This window comes from Dasypus novemcinctus, chromosome 31 (assembly GCF_030445035.2).
Source record: "Dasypus novemcinctus isolate mDasNov1 chromosome 31, mDasNov1.1.hap2, whole genome shotgun sequence".
Taxonomy (NCBI): domain Eukaryota; kingdom Metazoa; phylum Chordata; class Mammalia; order Cingulata; family Dasypodidae; genus Dasypus; species Dasypus novemcinctus.
This window is the reverse complement of record NC_080703.1, coordinates 19,714,522-19,733,619: the sequence shown is the minus strand read 5'-3', so window position 1 is coordinate 19,733,619 and position 19,098 is coordinate 19,714,522. Positions and strand designations below refer to the sequence as shown.

The following is a 19,098-nucleotide window of genomic DNA, read 5'->3' as shown; positions in this document are numbered from 1 at the left end:
GCTCCTGTTGTGTCTTCATTCTACAGGTACATTTAATGCCCACCACCGGTTTTATGCCAGTGTATTCCTAGTTATTTTCACTGTCTAAAGCTCATTCTCTAGTAGATTTCTTAGGAAAGGCTCAGGGAAACAGTATTCCCTGAGTTCTTACCTGTTGACAACAGTTTGTCTTGTTACGTTTTGCTGGATATAAAATCCTTGGCTCATATTTTCCTTCCTTAAGTATTTTAAGTATATCGCTCCATTTTCTTTAGGAATAAAGTAGAGCTGTAGAAGTCTGATGATAATCTGATTTTCTGTCTCTGATAAGTCATGTGCTCTTTTTCTAAGATGCCTAAAGGAATTTTTCTTTGAAGCCCAGTAATTTTATCAGGATGTATGTCTTGATGTTCGTTGTTCTGCATTGGTATTCTTAGGTACATAGTATGTTCTTTCAGTATGTACTTCAAAAATATTTTATTTCAGGAAACTTTCCTTGCATTATAATTTTTAGTATTTGTTGGTTCTCTTCCTTCGTTTTCTGTTTCAGGGAATTCTGTTATTTGCTTGTTAGTTCTTTGTCTTTCATATTTTCACTTTCTTTTGAATCCTTTTAAATATTAAACATTACCCCTTTCACCTTCTAGTTTTCTTAATGCATCATCTGTTGTGTTTATTCCTTGTTTTTGTTCTTCTGGTTTAATCTCCGTTTATAAAACATTTTTTTTTTCCCATTTGTTTTAATTCTCTTTAGTTCTGTGACCTAATTTCTAGATTTTCCTAATTGTCACTTATGTTGTATCATTTTATACCTTGTATCATTTAAAAAATATCTTTTAGCTCATGTTGAAATAGAATATTGCACTACTCTTTTTTTGGGAGTGGGGACTGAATCCAAGACCTTGTATGTGGGAAGCTGGCTCTCAGCCACTGAGTCACATTGGCTCCCCTGAGTTTTTTTTTGGTTCGTTTGTTTTTTGCTTTTGTTAGTTATTTTTGTTTTTAGGAGGCACCAGGTACTGAACCCAGGACCTCCCATTTGGGAAGCAGGCACTCAACCACTTGAGCCACATCTGCTCCCTAAAAGCTATTATTCTTAATATTTTCTTCTCCTTACTCTTTTGTCCTCATAGTAACTTTGTATGCTTTTGACCTTGATGATTTTGTTGCTTTCTTTAATGTGAATTTGCTCAGACTCTTTTTTTTTTTTAGGAGAGTACTAGGGATTGAACTGGGGACCTCATATATGGGAGATAGGCACTCAACCACTGATCTACAGCTGTTCCTCTCCCCAAACTTTTAAAAGGCTTGGTTCAGATAGCTTTTCTAATTTTGCAGAACTCTTTTTACAGTCGTTTTTGTTTAGTGTTAAAAATAACGGTAGCTTGCTTGCTTAGATTTTCTGGCTTTCCCCTCACCCACTTTTACCTGTACATTTTCTTTTCTTTGTTTCTCCTATCATATTTTATTCAATTTTTTATTCCACTCCCGGCAGTTTTTCCTCAATATAAGACTTAGCCTAGAGAGGTAAATCGTGTTTTAGTTCCTTTATGCCTGCTGGTTTGAGCTGTTGTTTCATATTAGCCTGCTGCACTTTTCATTGAATACCTACCTGATGGGGAGTGGATGTGACTCAAGTAGTTGTGCGCCCAACTCTTACATGGGAGGTCCTGGTTCAGTTTCCAGTGCCTCTTAAAGAAAATGAGCAAATAATGAGCAAACAGACAAGGGAGCCAACACAGGGGAGCTGATGTGGCTCAGTGGTTGAGTGCTGGCCTCCCACATAAGAGTTCTGGGTTCAATCCCCTGTCCCAGTATCTCAAAACAAACAAACAAACAAAAGACCTGATGACTTTTTGGAGTTTTTCTGTTCTTTTGTCCATTGGATATCTTGTTGCTTTTCTCTGCTTTCTCCTGTACAGATCCCAACAGCATGCATGTTTTACTGTTATTTATAGGTGTTTTTTCTCCATCCATTTGTATTTTGGTGTTCACAAGTGTATTAGTCAGCCAAAGGGGTGCTGATGCAAAATACCAGAAATCTGCTCACCTTTATGAAGGGTATTTATTTGGGTTAGAAGCTTACAGTTAACAGGCAATAACACATAAGTTAATTCCCTCACCAAAGTCTATTGCCACGGGTTGGGGCAATATGGCTGCCAACATCTGCCAAGAATTCAGGCTTCTTGGGTTCCTCTCTTTCTGGGGCTTGCTTTGTTCCAGGCCCAGGGTTCCTCTCTTCCTAGGGTTTGCTTCTCTCTACACTCAGGTTTCATCTCTTCCCAGGGCTTGCTTCTCTTTCCTCACAACCAAGCTCCTCTATGTGCTTACTTCCTGGGGCTCCAGCTCAAGACTCCCATATCAAAACTTCAACAGCAAAGCTCCAACTTCAAAAAACTCCAGCTCTGTCCTTTGCCATGTCTTTTATCTGTGAGTCCCCACTCCTTGGGGACCTTACTGACGTGGCCCAATCAAAGCCCTAATAATAATTTAATCACACCCAGGTACAGATCAGTTTACACATGTAAGTCAGTATCTATTTTGGGAATTCATAACTATATCAAACTGCTGCAACAGGGATTACCTTTTTATGTATATTGTTGCAGACATTCTCCATGTGTTTTTGTTTTTGCTACTTTTTTTTTTTCTATATTACTGAAACCAGGTTTATTTTGAGAAGCTTGAAACAGGTAGTTTTAGGGCAATCAAAAAATTTCAGTATTTTGTATATTCTACCAGTATGTGATTTATGAACTTTATTAGTCCAAGATATATAGTGTATGCTGAAAGTATAGATAGGTTCAAAAAGAACTTATAAAGAAGAAGAAGGGAGTATAGATTATCTTTCTTGAATGGTCCATGTCACCAAGACCAGGCATAACTTCCTGCAGAATATCCTTTGATGTTATTAGTGGCAGACCACGGTCCACATTATCCCTCAGAATTAGTCATATAAGAAATTCTTACATTATTACAGTTTTATTCTTGTTGATATGTTGATTTCTAGTCTTTTTTTTCTTTTGGAGGAGGTACCAGGGATTGAACCTGGGACATGTAAAGCAGATGCTCAACCACTGAGCTATACTCATTCTGATTTCTAGACTTTTGCAACAACCTTATTATTATTATTTTTTATATTATTTGTTATATTGAGATGAAATACAAAGGAAAATAATGAAATTTTTAGATGAATAAAAGTATGATATTTTAGATAATAACCATTAATTTAACCCAAAAAACTGATAATTACCATTAGAATTGGGTATTTCAAAAATGAAAACATTTTTATGTTAACTTTTTTCTAGATTTTTGTCTAGTGATAAATCAGCTAAAGAAATATTATACATATGATATGTAGTTTTAATAGTAGCTTAGGCTAGAGATATGACAAAGTGGCAAATATGTGTGAAAAATAAAAGTAATTTAACAAAATATTTTTTTAGCAGGTTTAGGGAAATGTATTTTCCTTATTAGTCCGTTCACTTTTTAAACGTGAGCAAAAAACTCTTTGTATAGCACTGAATTTTTTATATCATTCATAAACTATGCAGATGCTTTTCAACATTAAGGAGGCATTCGATTGTATTGAAAACATGACGGATATAAATTTGAAGCAGTTATTAAATACAAAATGAGAATGACAAGATGTTATCATGCTGATAAAAACCCAATAAAAGCTCTATGAAAATAAAATATTTTGAAGTTTTTCATAATAATAATGGCATAGAATGTAGAATACAAGGGCAAAGGTATACCCTTGAAAATGCTCGCTTTTATTTTTTTAGGTTCTGGAAAACTTTATTTTTAAATATTGCAGCCTCATATTTTTTAATGTAATGTTCTGTGTAATCTGTGTATTTTAGAAAAATAAAAAGATTAAAAAAAAACTAATTCTGTTACCAAATATCAATAAATAAAGAAAAAGTCCTTGAAACAACCTTATTAATAGAGCACAGTTCCTAATTTTTTTGTGATATGAAAGAATGATTATATAATTTACCACATTTCTTAACAATCCTTTAAAATATTCCAAACATGATTTTGAAAACCAGTGTTATTTATTTTTGTTACGCTGACAAGATCAAGCTTTGGGTCTCTGATAAAAATAATTACAATTATCCTTCCTTAGTGAAAATTTGCATATTTCTTCTGGATTAACACTTCATTAGAATTTATACCCATTTCTGAAGAGATAGAGATGGAACAAAACATTAATTCCTGGTCTACCCCAGGACTCCACATTTCTAGATTAACTTGGAAGATGGTGTTACAGTAGTGTTATAATGGAGAACAGTCATGATTGAAATGCAAAGAATGTGCATCAGCGGTTAGGCATCAGGTTTTGAGGGGTTTTAAAATGGTATTAGAGCTGTCAACACAGGGATACCTTTTTTTTTTTTAAGATTTATTTTATTTTATTTATCCCCTGCCCCTTGTGGCTTGCTTGCTGTCTGCTGTTAGTGTCCATTCACTGCGCATTCTTCTGTGTCTGCTTGTCTCCCTTTGTTGTATCATCTTGTTGCGCCAGCTCTCCGCAGGTGCGGGCATCAGCTCTCCGCAGATGCGGTGAGCCTGCCCTCACAAGGTGGCCCTGGGAAATGAACCCAGGAGCTCAATAGATTGAGCCACATCTGCTTCCCAGGGATACCTTTTTTCCCTCTATTTCTTAGCCCTTCTCCACTAGAGTTCCTGACTAAGGAAGTTATGTTCATAAAAATACAGTCACATGGAAACAAACATACCCCCTTTTTTTTTTTTTAATAGATGGGTAAATACCCATATGATATTCCTCAATGCTGGCTTTTAGTTAAAGATAGGCCTCCTGTCTATCTTGTCCTAATCTAAATTAAAGAATCAACATTCTCAGCCATATCAGTGGGAAAAGAGAAAGGGCTAGCTGTGGTATCAGGCCCCAGCCTTACTGATTTACTCACTTAGGGCGTAAGAAAACTGTGAGAGAGACTTGGCCAGAAGGCATGACCAGCGGAAGTCTGTGGCAAGAAGCAGATGGGCTGACACTTCAAAGAGAAGTGAGGTCTCTGAATATCCTGGATATTACCGATCAGATTTGCAACTCTTCCTCCCCTTTTTTGGAGATGGCATGTGGTTGGGTGAAAGGTAGAGAGGAAGGAATATAGAATTAAAAGATCTTTTTTTTTACCCTATAGAATAAATTCATAATTTTGGTCAGCAATTTTATCTTCCTTCCTTAGGAAATATGTACCAGAGCCACAGATTGATGAGTTTTCTTTTTTTAAAAAATTATTTGCCTACTAATTTTAGTTTTCTACTATTGCTGCAACAAATTATCATAAACTTAGTGGTTTAAAACAACAAATTTTTTGTCTTACAGTTCTGTAGGTCAGAAATTCAACACTGGTCTCATTGCGGTAAAATTGAGGCGTTAATAGGGCTGGGTTTATGCTTTAGGGGAGAATCTATTTCCTTACCTTTTGCAGCTTCTAGAGACTGCCCACATTTCTTGGCTTGTGACTTTCTTCCTCTGTTCCCAACTCCAGTAGTGTTGCATCTCTTAACATTCTTCTTTAATGATTTCTACCTCTGAGCCTGAACTCATTCAGGAAAGGAAGTCTCATTTTAAGGATTTGTGTGATTAGGTTGGCCCCATCCAAATAACCCAGAATAGTCAGAATAGTCCTGAGTTTAATCAGATCTGCGAATTCCCTTTTGCTATGTAAGGTAACGTTTTACAGGTTTCAGGGGTTAGGATGTGGCCATCCTTGGGAATAGTTATGCTGCTGCCACTACTGCCTCTAGTGAAGACTGAATGTCAGGCATTTGCTGTTCACAGAGCTAACCTCTGAGTGGAAGTGTTCATTTTTTGCAGCCTGAAATCACCACTGAACATAATGAGTGACATAGGGCCAAGATAAAAAATAGTAAGTGAAACAATTAAGGGAATTCGATACATTCCACTCATCAGATTTTTCTCTAAGGTAACAATGAGGAAGTCCTTGTAAAAATTTTGCATAAAAATATTAATTTCAGGGTTTGCAAAAATCTGGAGACAATCTAAGTATAATAGGAGAATTATTGAAAGAGTTGTTATATTCCTAAACTGTAATATTACTGTACTAACAAGTTCAAGTCGTATAGAAGAGACTGCATTAAAGGCAAGTCTCCCTTTTCCACCAAGACCCCCTTCTACTCCCTAGAGGTTATCCTCAGCAATAATTTCTTACCTATTCTTGCATACACTCCTCATTCATACAACCATTTTAATTATGTTTTGAAAGAATATTTAACAACAGGGGAGAATGTTTCGCAGCAATCACATACTCCAGTATCAGTGTGCCTTATTCTTGTGACATGAAAAGAAGCTGGTTTAAGCAGTTAAACTGGATTGATTATATTCAGTGACAAGTAAACTAAGTTGAAAATGTTCTCTAAATCATTACTGTTTTACAGTTTCATGGAGATACAGATTAGATTTTGGTAAGAGTTGCTTTTCTTTCATAGACTTAAATTTTAACAAAGTGGTTTGGATGACTAAGGTTAGTATATAACATGTCACATGATAGTAAATCTTGAACGTGTATTTTTATCTCTGAGTAGCTGAGATGAAGCTTTTCCCCATAAAGATACTGAATTTTAGAATTAATACTTGGATCGCCTTTTTTTTAAAGAGGATTTAGTCAGGTTGCTAGAATGTATTTTTAGAAAGTGACCAGAATGGTGAAGGGACTTGAAATCATGTCCTCTTAGAAGTGTTGGAAAAGCTGGGAAGGTTTTAGGTGAGAGTACCAGAGAACATTGTTATTTATTATTCAATAACTATTGTTTCAGGCCTACCATATACCTAGATTGTTTTATCTGTTCTATATCTCTCTGTTTCCATCCATTCATCCATCCATCCATCCATCCTTACATACAGGTGATTTTAAGGATGTATAAAACAAAGTGAACTAGTGAAGCTTATTTTCTAATTGGGAAGACATACATATATACATACATACATCAGGTAGTAAAAAGTTATGTGAAAAAAATAAATCAAGCATAAAGGGTTGAAGGATGAGTGAGAGCTTAGGAGAAATAGTAAGAGACTGGCTGCTCTGTAAATCGTGGCTTATAGGGGGATAAGAAGGGAGTGTGGAGCCAGGTAGCAGGCTTGTAACTGGAGTAGCAATAGTGATAGAGGTGGTGGAACGGTCAGGTTTGCTTCGTATTTTGAAGGTGGTATCTATATGGTTTGCTTATGATTGGATGTGGGGAAGGAGAAAGGAATCAGAGTTGATTCCAGGGTTTTTTGGCTTGAGCATCAGAGTAAGTGGTGATTCCATTTGCTGAGAAGGGGAAACAAATCAGGTTTGTTGAGAGAAAAATTAGGATTTGATTTTGGCTAATGTCACAGTTTGAAAGTGTGACATGGAAGGAGGATTAGATTTGTTTTGGGTGACGCTAAGGGTCTAATCAGGGTAAGGAAGAACTTTTAAACCGTGGGAAGTGACCCCAGATAGTCGGCCCAGTTCTGCAGCTAGGAAGATCCCTAACATGGAGGTTGGCCAACCCGTGAGCTATATATAATGGGGATCCAAGTCGACAACTCTTAACGTCGTTTTAACTGTAGTCTTTATTATGTATAGCATATTCACTGGCAGAATAGTGTACAGCAGGAGGAGGAAGAAAGGAACACAATTAAAAGATATGTCTGTTGTATCCAAGGACTTCTTATCTAGATAAGAACATGAAAACACATAAAACCTGAAAACCGTAGTATAAATTAAGGAGTTTTTGTGGGCTGTTTGAGTTGCCACGTAACAGAGTCCAGTATGTACTTGTGGAAAATTATTTAGAATTTAATTTTAAAGAAAGTAAGTGACCCTGCATTGCTATTAAAGAGATTTGTTCTGGGCTAAAGTACCTGGCCTGTGCAAAGGCGTGGAGTTACATGGAGGACAGTAGGTCTAGACTTTTGGATTTCATGGATCAAAAAACTCCTTTCCAGTCCCCTGCAGAAAACAGGGGCAAGGAGAATTGTCATAGGGCTGCTAACTTTTATTTTTCTAAATAAAGACATCGAGAATAAGGAACCTGGTATTTTTACTGTCATTTTTTAAAAAAGATTTTTAATTTATTTTTATTTTTTTATTTATTTCTCTCCTCTTCCCCCCCTCCCCCCAGTTGTCTGCTGTGTCCATTTGTTGTGTGTTCTTCTGTGACTGCTTCTATCCTTATCAGCGGCACTGGGAATCAGTGTTTCTTTTTGTTGTCATCTTGCTGTGTCAGCTCTCTGTGTGTGCGGCGCCATTCTTGGGCAGGCTGCACTTTCTTTCATGCTGGGCGGCTCTCCTTACGGGGCTCACCCCTTGTGCGTGGGGCTCCCCTATGCGGGGGACACCCCTGCGTGGCAGGGCACTCCTTGTGCGCATCAGCACTGCGCATGGGCCAGCTTCACACAGGTCAAGGAGGCCCCGGGTTTGAACCGCAGACCTCCCATGTGGTAAGTGGACGCCCTATCCATTGGGCCAAGTCCACTTCCCTATCATTTTTTTTAATGGAAAAAAAGTGGTCATTTTAATACCAAAAAAATTAAGGACATATTCTCTTACTGAAGTACAGTTATTTAAATGAAGGAAATCTAGATATAAGAAAAACTCTACATTGGCCTTTTGTTTCTTATATTACCATGAACTAGTGAAAACTTTGTTTTGGACATGTGCTTATCTGAAGACTAGCATTTGGAGACTAATGCTGTGGGAGGATGTCATGCCAGGAGGCTTTAATGAGAGGAGCAGTAAAGAATGTGCTTAGAGATCGTGGGGCAGTGTGGGTATGGGGGAGAGTAAAGGACAGTTAGTGCCAGATCTTTAGTGTTTTTTTTTGAGAATTAATAAATTTGAAACAATGCAAGAAGAGGGAGTCCTGTAAGTCCTTGAAAATACTGTTTGAAGAAAACATCCTGCAAATGTGTGAGGGATTAATCAGAGGAACACTTGAGGTAAGAAATCTCTCTAGAAGTAATCATCTACAATTATGGTGATCTGGCCTGTGATCATAGTTGTAGAAAAATATAGGACCTAAATATTGAAGAGAAAACATTAAAAGAATTTGACTATATGCAGGGGTCAACAAATAAGAATGAAATGTGACTTTAGCATCTTTTGAGTTTAGGGAATTAGAAACTAGGGGTATCTAAACGGTGCCAGATGTTAATCTCTAATATTCCAAGGAAGTAAGTGTAAAGGAGAAGCACAGAGGACATAGGACTGAGCCCAGAGGGGTAGATGCTGATAGAATCAGTGATGGGCAAAGGGGAAACTGTATATAAATCCTAGGCCATAGGCTAGGATTTCTGAAGCCATGGGAAGGCAGATGCCATGGTGGCTGCAATAACAAAAAAAAAAAAAAGGCTCATTGGATTTAGTTAGGGTAGTTCATTAATGATCTAAAGAAAGCAGAATTTTAAGTAATTTCAGGAATTTGAAATTTTATTATTTGGCAATCAGTTCACCTTTTTCTTTTACAGAAGAGGAAGTTTGTGATTTTGGCTATTGAACACTTTCATGTATTGGGAGGAGGAAAGCTGTATTGGATATCTGTTTGGTATATAACAGTTTAGTTTTAGATCAAGTAACAAGTAATAAGATCTTAAAGTAGGATAAAGCTTTACTTTTATCTTAAGCAAGTATTTTTTTATTCTCTGCAGGTTGTTATTAATCCATCAGTTACTACAGCTCCAGAAAACTTAATTTTTTTTTCTTGGATCGTCTTATTCTTTAAGAAACAAAATTATTTATTGGTGTGAATACTGATGTTTTTTAATGCTGATTGTTTTCTAATTGTTGCTGATATCTTAAGAGAAATACAAATCTGTTATTGATTAATGTTCTCATTTTTGAAAACTGTATTCTATTTTTTGTTTTATCCTGAAAACTGCCCATAACATCCTTTATGTTTTAGGAGCTCCAAATGGACCAGCAAGCAAAGAAACATCTCCAGGAGGAATTTGATGCATCTTTAGAGGAGAAAGATCAGTACATTAGTGTTCTCCAGACTCAGGTAAAAGATTTAAAAGAAAAAATGTGGAACTTTTGGATAAAGATAAATAGAAAGGTTTTTGATGGGTTATCCAATAGGTTCCAGATGTTTAAAAAAGTGGCCTATTTTTGAAACTGCTTTTCTTCAGTTAATTTTAAAGATGATTTTTGATTCACTGTGCCTTTTAGCTATATTATCACTGATAATAGCAAATATAAGAACCAACTGCGTAGGAAATAAATTTTTGATTTTGATTTTCCTCCCACTATAACAAAAAGGATATTGTTTTCTCTCTACCCTCTCTGTTTTAAAGAAAGTACCAGTCATAGTTTCTCATGATTTTTTTTCTGATGAGAAGTACATTTTCTTTAGGTTTCTCTCCTGAAAAATCGGTTACGAAATGGCCTACTGAATGCTGATTTATCTAAACCATTCCCCCAGATGGAACCACAGGCTGAAGGCTTAACTAAAGAGAATGCAGAGAGTGATGTAGAGCCAGTAGGTAAGCTTCATTTTGTCAAAAGTTTAATTTATAACTGGAGGAGGGGAGTGGATGTAGCTCAAGTGGTTGAGCATCTGCGTCCCAAGTACAGGGAACCAGGTTCGATCCTGAGTACCTCCTGAAAACAAACAAACAAACGAAAAAAACCAACTCTCCCTGGGGAGCAGATGTAGCTCAGTGGTTGAGTGCCTGTGTCCCATGTACAAGGTCCTGGGTTTAATCCTCAGTACCTCCAAAAAAACGCAACAACAACACACACAAAAAACTGGAGGAGGGTGTTGAAAGATTCCAGGGTATAAGCGGGGTTGAGATAGAAGTAAAGTGTCCTTGAACCTAACATTTATAGAAAGATACAAGCTTTTATGTTGTTTTTTGGTTCTTTATCGTTGTTGTTATTCCAGAGAAAGTAATTAAGTAAGTGTTTTAAGGCTAGAAAGTTTCATATTGTGAGTAACACAATATTTTTATTGTAATTGAAATTCCTTTATGATGTTATACTTTTATTGATAATAGTGGTAGGTTTCATATAACAGGCCACTTCCACTCAGGTTATTGAATATGCCATTTGTAATTGTTTGGGTATTTTAGTTTTTAATTAATATTGCTTATATACTTCTACATTCAAAGAGGTCTCTATTTGCCCTATATTTACTTTTTTTTTTTTTTTTAAAAGATTTATTTATTTATTTATTTAATTTCCCCCCCTCCCCTGGTTGTCTGTTCTTGGTGTCTATTTGCTGCGTCTTGTTTCTTTGTCCGCTTCTGTTGTCGTCAGCGGCACGGGAAGTGTGGGCGGCGCCATTCCTGGGCAGGCTGCACTTTCTTTTCACGCTGGGCGGCTTTCCTCACGGGCGCACTCCTTGCGCGTGGGGCTCCCCCACGCGGGGGACACCCTTGCGTGGCAGGGCACTCCTTGCGCGCATCAGCACTGCGCATGGCCAGCTCCACACGGGTCAAGGAGGCCCGGGGTTTGAACCGCGGACCTCCCATATGGTAGACGGACGCCCTAACCGCTGGGCCAAAGTCCGTTTCCCCCTATATTTACTTTTTAACTGGAAAAGAACGAGTAGTTAAATTTTGTCTTAAAATTCAGTCATGGCTCTCCCTATTCTTTGAGGCTTTGAAGTTCACATATAGTAAAAAAAAAGTTTGGTTTTTATCGCCTAGCTCTTTCTCTCAAAGGGATTTATGAAAAATCTGTGGTCTAGCCAGTACTAGATTAAGGGGCTAAGCAGCTAGCAAGCTGCTGGTGCAACCAAACTGTCAGGGATCATGAAATTCCCCTGGGGTGTGAGAACATCACTCATAAATGGAAGGAGAAAGAGAAGGTCTTATAACTCTTCTCAGGAAGAAATTAGAATGTGATTGAAAGGAATACTTCATGAATCCTTTTGGGTGCTAAGAACCACACCGGGCAATTTTGAACATCAAAAGGTGGTCATCAGACTGTCTTTTTAAGGAAAATGGATTCAGTCAATCTGGCTCAGGTTGTAGCAGAGTGTTGGGTAAGGTGACGTTCCTGGGTACCAACAGGCTATTCCCAGGGAGACCTTGTATTCTTTATTGATTGCCCCTGCTCATGCTGCTGTTTTGTTGGTAGTAGGGGATGGAGCTTCTTCTAAAACATTGGAAACACTCCAGCTAAGAATTAAACGTCAAGAGAATTTACTTCAGCGTTGTAAGGAAACAATTCAGTCACGTAAGGAACAATGTACACTGTTAACCAGTGAAAAAGAAGCACTGCAAGAACAACTAGATGAAAGACTTCAAGAACTAGAAAAGATGAAGGTAAAAGAACAAATGAGTTTTGTTCCACTTTACCCCGTGCAGCTAGTTTCTCAGGCTTCAGTGAGGACTGTACCTCCTTGGGGAAACCGTCTCCGTCCTCTATAGATTTGGTAGAGGAGTGTCCTTGTTTGGGCTCCTGAGTGTTCTGGGCTCCCCCCTTCCATAGCATTTCCCATACTTTCAAGATCTCCTATATACTTTTCTCCTCTACTAGACTATAAGAAATATCCAAGTTAGATAGAATGTTTAGAGTTCTCATATGAGTAGAGAAGTTTTATTAGAGATGGAAATGAATTTTTAAAAATTTTTTAGGAGCTTCATATGGCTGAGAAGACTAAACTTATCACTCAGTTGCGAGATGCAAAGAACTTAATTGAACAGCTTGAACAAGATAAGGTAAAACGACAAAACTTAATGATACTAAAATTTGTCAGGGGGCCCAGACTTCACTTTTGGAAGCAATTGGAAGCATTCATGGCTTTTGCTTTCCAAAATTATTGCAGCTGCTCCCTTGAAAAATCCTTTTGTTCTAATTTCCAGGTTTTACTATTAACATTAGTTTTGTATCATGTGAGGCTGATTCTCTGTGATTTCTTGATCCCAATCAGCATTTTGACTTATAGATGAGAATAAATGTAGTAAAAGAAATTCATGTTTATAGTGCATAACTACTTTTCAGAAAAAAGTTAAATTATTTCTAGCCAAGTATCACTAAATTCAGATAGTACAAATATGTTCTTTCAGATATAATGGAAACAAAATAACCTCTCAGATAAGTTGCCTAAAAAATGAAGAAGTAGTAACGTATTTATTAGCATAAACAAAAATTCATACAAATGAATTTTAGAATCTCTAGGTAAGTTTGGAAGATCGAGGAAGGGATGAGTTTTACCTTTGGCAGTTTACAGTCGAGGCAGCGCCTGTAGCTATGGTAACACAAACTGAAAAATTCATGCGCAAACATTTTTGACCTAAGTCTTCCAGCCCCAAATTCTTGAGACCTTTTTTGAAGCAGCTCCCAGTTAGTTCCATACCATCCGCCTTGTCCTTAAATGCAGTGCTTTGTAGTGATAGTATTTTAGGTGGCCATGTAATTAAGAACACGCCAGAGCTGACCTGCTATTGGAATGTGCTCTAGACCATCTTCTCATTCTTTCTGTAATATCGTCTTGCTAGATTATATTCTACGAACTTCATGAAGGCCCACTCTTTAAAAAACTTTTTATTACGGAAAAGTTAAAATATTTAAAAAGTAGATTAGTAAAATGAATTCCATTGAACCCATCACCCAACTTCAAAGGTTATTATCTTATAGCCGCTGTTGTTTTATCTGTGCATCCCCGACTCCCATTACCCTTCTCAACCCAGGATTGTGTTAGAGTAAATCCAAGAAATCTTATTTTTTTCTTCCCATAAGTATTTTAATGTATCTTTAAAATGACTTTTTTTTTACAAAAACAAAACCACGTTATCACGATCACATCTAAAAATGTAGCAGTAATTCCTTACTATAATCAACTATCTAGTTTCAAATTTTCCCTATTGTCTCTTACATTTTTTCCCCTTTTTATAAATCATGATACAAATAAGATTCTTTCATTGCAGCTGGTTGATATGACCCCTAAGACGTCTTTTAATGTGTAGTTTCTACTGCCCCCCCACTTTTCCTTTGTGATTTATTCGTTAAAGAAACTGAAGGCCTACGATTATGTTTTGAAATTCCATATAATAATGCCCCACTTTCCTCGTTGATAACTGTCCAGTAATATTAGCCATCTAGAAGTCATATTCTAAAGTAGGGTTGGCAAACCCTGGAAGTAAGGTAATCTTTTTGAGGCCACTAAATAATCTTAAAATGTAAAATAACTGTCACAGAACCTAAGCAGTTTACGGTTCATGAAGCAGGTTGCACCACCCATTTTTTGTTTATCCCAAATAACTAATTCAGTATGTACTATCTGATTATCTTCCCCCCCCCCCCCCCCCAGTGACCTTCATTTCTAGTGTAGAGAATTCAGAGAGAGGGAAGACAGTAGCAACTAGCAAATTGGAGGAATGGGGGTACCTCACTGACAATACTAAGGAGTGGTGCTGGGACCAGAGACAGTCCTAAGAAGAGAGAAAAGCCAGGTAGAGTGATACCGCAGTCTTGGTCTGTCCACAGTGGCAGTTGTCACATTACAGCCACTCTCAGCAGCCTCTGAAGCTCTACCTGTGTTATAATACAGATCATGATTGTCGTTCATGATATCTCAGCCAAGTACAAAAAGCTGTATTTTGCTCATTATAAATGGTTTATTAAGATAGGGAAATTATAGGCTTGTAAAATAAATCTTTCAACTAAAACTTGTTCTAATACTTAAGGATTAAACTTACTATTAAAATTTTTTTTTATGTCAAAGATACTTTGATATCATGCCAGGTAACTGAGGTTATTGTAGTATATAGAGCAGAACATAGACTTCAGTTAGTGAAATATAAAATATGTCTTGTCCCGTACTTAGCAAGAAATATTTTTTTCTGCCCTTAAAAAATTTGATATATGCTATTGATGATGAAGTTTTGTCATGCAAATACTTACAGAGTCTGCAATTCTGTTCAGGGAATGGTAATAGCAGAGACAAAACGTCAAATGCATGAAACACTGGAAATGAAAGAAGAGGAAATTGCTCAACTTCGTGGTCACATCAAACAGATGACTACCCAGGGGGAGGAATTGCGGGAACAGAAGGAAAAGTCCGAAAGAGCTGGTGAGAACTCAGGAGTTACTTGTTTCATTGTTAGAGCTCAAAATTAAATTAAAGTTCTTGATCAGCATTTTCAAAAAGTAGTTAAATATTAATAAAATGTGTAACTATAGATACTCTTCATAAGATACTGAACTTTTCCTTAGAGGACACAGGGATTGGCAACCTATGGCCTGTAGGCCAAATATGGCCCACAGTCTACTTATGTCTGGCCCTTAAGCTAAGCACGATTTTAAAATTTTTAAATGGTTGACAAAAAACAAGGAGACGAAGAAGGAAGAGGAGGAGGAGGGGGAGGAGGAGAAAGAAACCATATCTGGCTTGCAAAGGCTAAAATGTATTCTTCTATCTTTACAGAAAAGGTTTGCTGACCTCTGCCTTAGAGTATCAAAATCCAGGTTTACAACTTGCCACTCTCCAGTTAGTGGCAGCATAGTATTTATTAAATAATTGCTACCTTATAGATGCCCTAGGGTAATAAATAAGTATATATAAGATATAATGCAATATATAGCCTGCTATTAAAGTGGCTACATGAACAGTGTAGGGTTATACATAATAGCATAATATTTTGATACAATAAATGCTAGGATATAATGTAGAGAAATCAGCATAGTATTCAAGGAAGTAATACCGAGTAATGCTAAGAATGGAGAGAGGTTGGAAAGAGGAGAGAACATGATGGATCTGATGCCTTCAGATTGTTGAGGACATGATAGTGAATAGAATGGGCCTAAAGAGAGATGGGGGCTGATTCCTCTGAAAGATTTTTTTGCAGTGGTAGTGATAGTAGCAGTAGTAGTAGCAGCACATTACCTGCTACTCCTAACACTTTTTTAGCAGTAGTAGTCAACCCTTAAATAGCAGTTAATTTATGAAAGGCACTATTGTAAGTGCTTGACTTGTACTACTTAATCCTCACAGTTCTATGAGATTGGTACTATTATCATCATTTTACAAATGAGAAAATCTTAGAACAAAGAAATAACTTGCCTACATTCACACACAGGGTTTGTTGTCAGGATTTGAACTCTTGCACTTTGACTCCAGAATCTGTGCTCTTAACCATGGAAATCTTGAAGAGAGAAATACATGAGAAAAATAAGATCCCTAAGAAGTTTATAGGAATTGTGCATAGTTATACTTTTGGGGGGATATAAGAAGCAGTTTCAAGAAGTGGAGGAGGTAGAGGATGAAGACTTTGAAAAGGACTTTTAATTTGGTGAGGATTTTATTCAAAGACTGCAGTTTCAGAAGTGATTTTAGAAACCAGATTGTAAGGTAGTATTGAAGGGAATGGATCTGGATGAGGGAGAGATTTGGTTGGTACCAAATGTGCTTATAAATACCACCCCCCCATCTCATTGTTTTATTGATAAAATAGTTGGTGAATTTAGTTAAAAAATTTGTTCCTAGTAAACCTAAGAAAGCTCTTCCTCAGAGAGAGTTGATAGATAGCATCTTTCAGAATATAGTCTCCAAAGACTTATTTTAAGTGAATTGAATACCTAATGCAGAGTCGCACCTTCCCATATCAAGCTTTCCCAGTTTTGGGACTGCTTTTGCAGTCAAGAGAAAATAATGCTGGTTAGAAGATTAAATTTCCTTTTAAATTTGGGGAGTGTACCTTGTAAGAAAGGAGACACCTATGAATAAATATCAAGTTGAAAGGGGGATATAGGTAAAAGATAAACAATATCATTTCACACACAGGATAAAATTTTTCCAGGTAACAGCTTTCCTTTCCTTGCTTCTTCAAAACAAAAGTTATGTATTTTGTCTTTAAATATGATTTTTATAAAACTATTTTTGTAAATATATGATGGCCTGTAAGTTGAGAGACTTTTCTGTGAATACTACTATCAAAAATTTAAAACATTAGTAAATACTAAAAGATAAAATTAAGATTTAAAGTATTTATAGATATGTTCATTTTGGAATAATTTTGGATTGCACAGTTATAATATTTTATAGATATTTTAAAAATTATATGTATAGTCATAATTTTTGACGGCTATGATAGAAAATTGTTATAGACTGATTTCATATAGAAGATACTGTCTTTAAATCTATAGTGGAAACTTAAGTTTTGTACACCAATGCCATTTCATCCAGTGGTTCCAGTCATTTTAGTTGAATCTGAACAAAATTGTTCAATTATGAAATGGTTCTTGGATGGGTACTGTGCACTGTCAATTCACAGAAAAACTCCAATTAAGTACTAGAAGTTTCCATAAGTAGTGTGTGAACATCATCTGGCTCTTTGAGAATTCAATTGCTCTATTAAATATTTGTCTTTTTCTCTTTCCAATTTAAAATCCAAAGGCTGAATACACAATAATTAGGCATGTAGAGGAAGTATTAGTATCTAAAGCTTACATTCTTTAGGATTTGTAGATCTAAATGTGTCTATGCAAAATAATTATCAAAGAATATGAACCCTTCAAATCCATTTTCAACTGTAGAAAACTTAACTCTGATATTGTTAGTATTTCTCAACGTGTGGATCTGTACCTCAAAACTGGCTCAAATACATTCCCTACTACTTTTCTTGGAAAACTATCTATTGCACTGCTGTTCTTAGTTTTTCTAGATAAATTATGGTGTCTGCCATATGTTGGAGGACAAAGGAAATCTTTGACTTTAGAAGGAGTAATTCTACCATGAAATCTTGAGACTGAACATGGTTACACGCCTCCTTCGGCATACCGTATTCACCTGGAGTACTGTAGAGGAGTTAGCAGTCTCCTCTCTAGTGGAAATGCTATCCGTGTTTTTTGAAGTGTGATCTAGCACTCCTGTTTTGTTAAAATTATTTATACTAGTGGATAAGAAAACCAAAAATAAATAATATTTGTTAGGAGCATTGTAGTATAATTGTTGATAGCATTTCTTTCTAGGAAATACTATTCTGCTTAAGAACAGACGGCCATATCCTCAGGGAACCAGACTTTAAACTTGGAAAAGCCTGATGATTCTGCTTAAGTGCATAATGCTCTATTTTAGGTGCTAGATAATATTACTAGAAATTTATAACCAAAAATTATATCCTAAATGCAGCATCAATGCAGAATGTTAATGCTACTAAAATTCCCACTACACCTTTGCTATCTGCGTATGTGTAGGTGTGTTTTAACTAGGGCAGGGGTTGGGGGTGCCAGCTGTTTATTAATGCAGTATTTTACTGAACAATTGGAAAATAGAGGAAATGAAAACATCACTTTTTCAGTACATACCCATTTGATCTTTTCTCCCATCTTATTTTTATATAATTGTAATAATATTTTACATACAATTTTGTATGGTTCTTTTTTCGATTTAGCATTATATTAGGAGTAGTTTTACATGTTACTAAATAGTACTAACATATTTTAATGGGTATGTCAAAGTGCATGGACATAATTTACTTAAACATTTCACATAATTTACTTAAAATTTCTCCGTTGATCAATGTAGATTATTTTATGCCTTTATTATGAATAATACCATAATAACTTTGTGATATATTCCATATCTTATTCCATCTTTGAATGAATTTTTTCTCAGGATAAATTCTTAATCTGTTGACTTTTAATTTTTTTTGTTAGTTTCCTTTAAGTGATTTAAATATAGCCTTTACAAAAAAAGAACCCCTACTACAGTGTTTCCCCCCTCCCCCATTAAAATATTCTTACCTGTTACATAAAATGAACAAAATATTCTGCTTGAATAAGGAAAGTTTCCAGAGCCCACTAACTTTTGTAAATTCTGTTTCCCTTTCGTATACTTTGTCTTTGCTGAAGTTACTGGTTTGGTATGATTGGCTGCATTTACAAACTTGGGCTAAATCATGACATTGCTTTTTTATTGTCATGTTGTGTTTGTGCAGGACATAAGTTTTGTATTCATTTTTATGGTATAGGTGTGAGAAACCAAAGACATTCAATGGAACATATTTGTTAGATGTTTAAAGGACCCTTTAAAAGAGTATGTTTTTAAATAATGTGTAAGATTTATGCATATTTATTTGACAAAACCAAAATCATATGTGTAAGTAAGTGCTTTGTTTCTGATAATTTATGTAAAAAGAATTTTCTTAGAGTC

At 36.1% G+C, this 19,098-nt stretch overlaps 1 protein-coding gene across 9 annotated transcripts in view; it reads left to right on the top strand.

The window, feature by feature from the left end:
* Positions 1-19,098, top strand: part of GOLGA4 (golgin A4) — a 148,231-nt gene that overhangs the window by 65,097 nt on the left and 64,036 nt on the right. For 5 of the 9 annotated variants that reach the window (XM_071212816.1, XM_012530074.4, XM_071212814.1 and 2 more), the window contains 5 exons: positions 9,901-9,999; positions 10,351-10,480; positions 12,081-12,268; positions 12,581-12,664; positions 14,871-15,018. In XM_071212816.1, the coding sequence (XP_071068917.1) occupies positions 9,901-9,999; positions 10,351-10,480; positions 12,081-12,268; positions 12,581-12,664; positions 14,871-15,018 (649 nt within the window). The remainder of the gene's footprint in view (positions 1-9,900; positions 10,000-10,350; positions 10,481-12,080; positions 12,269-12,580; positions 12,665-14,870; positions 15,019-19,098) is intronic. The other 4 variants (XM_071212815.1, XM_071212813.1, XM_071212817.1 and 1 more) reach the window with 2 other exon arrangements.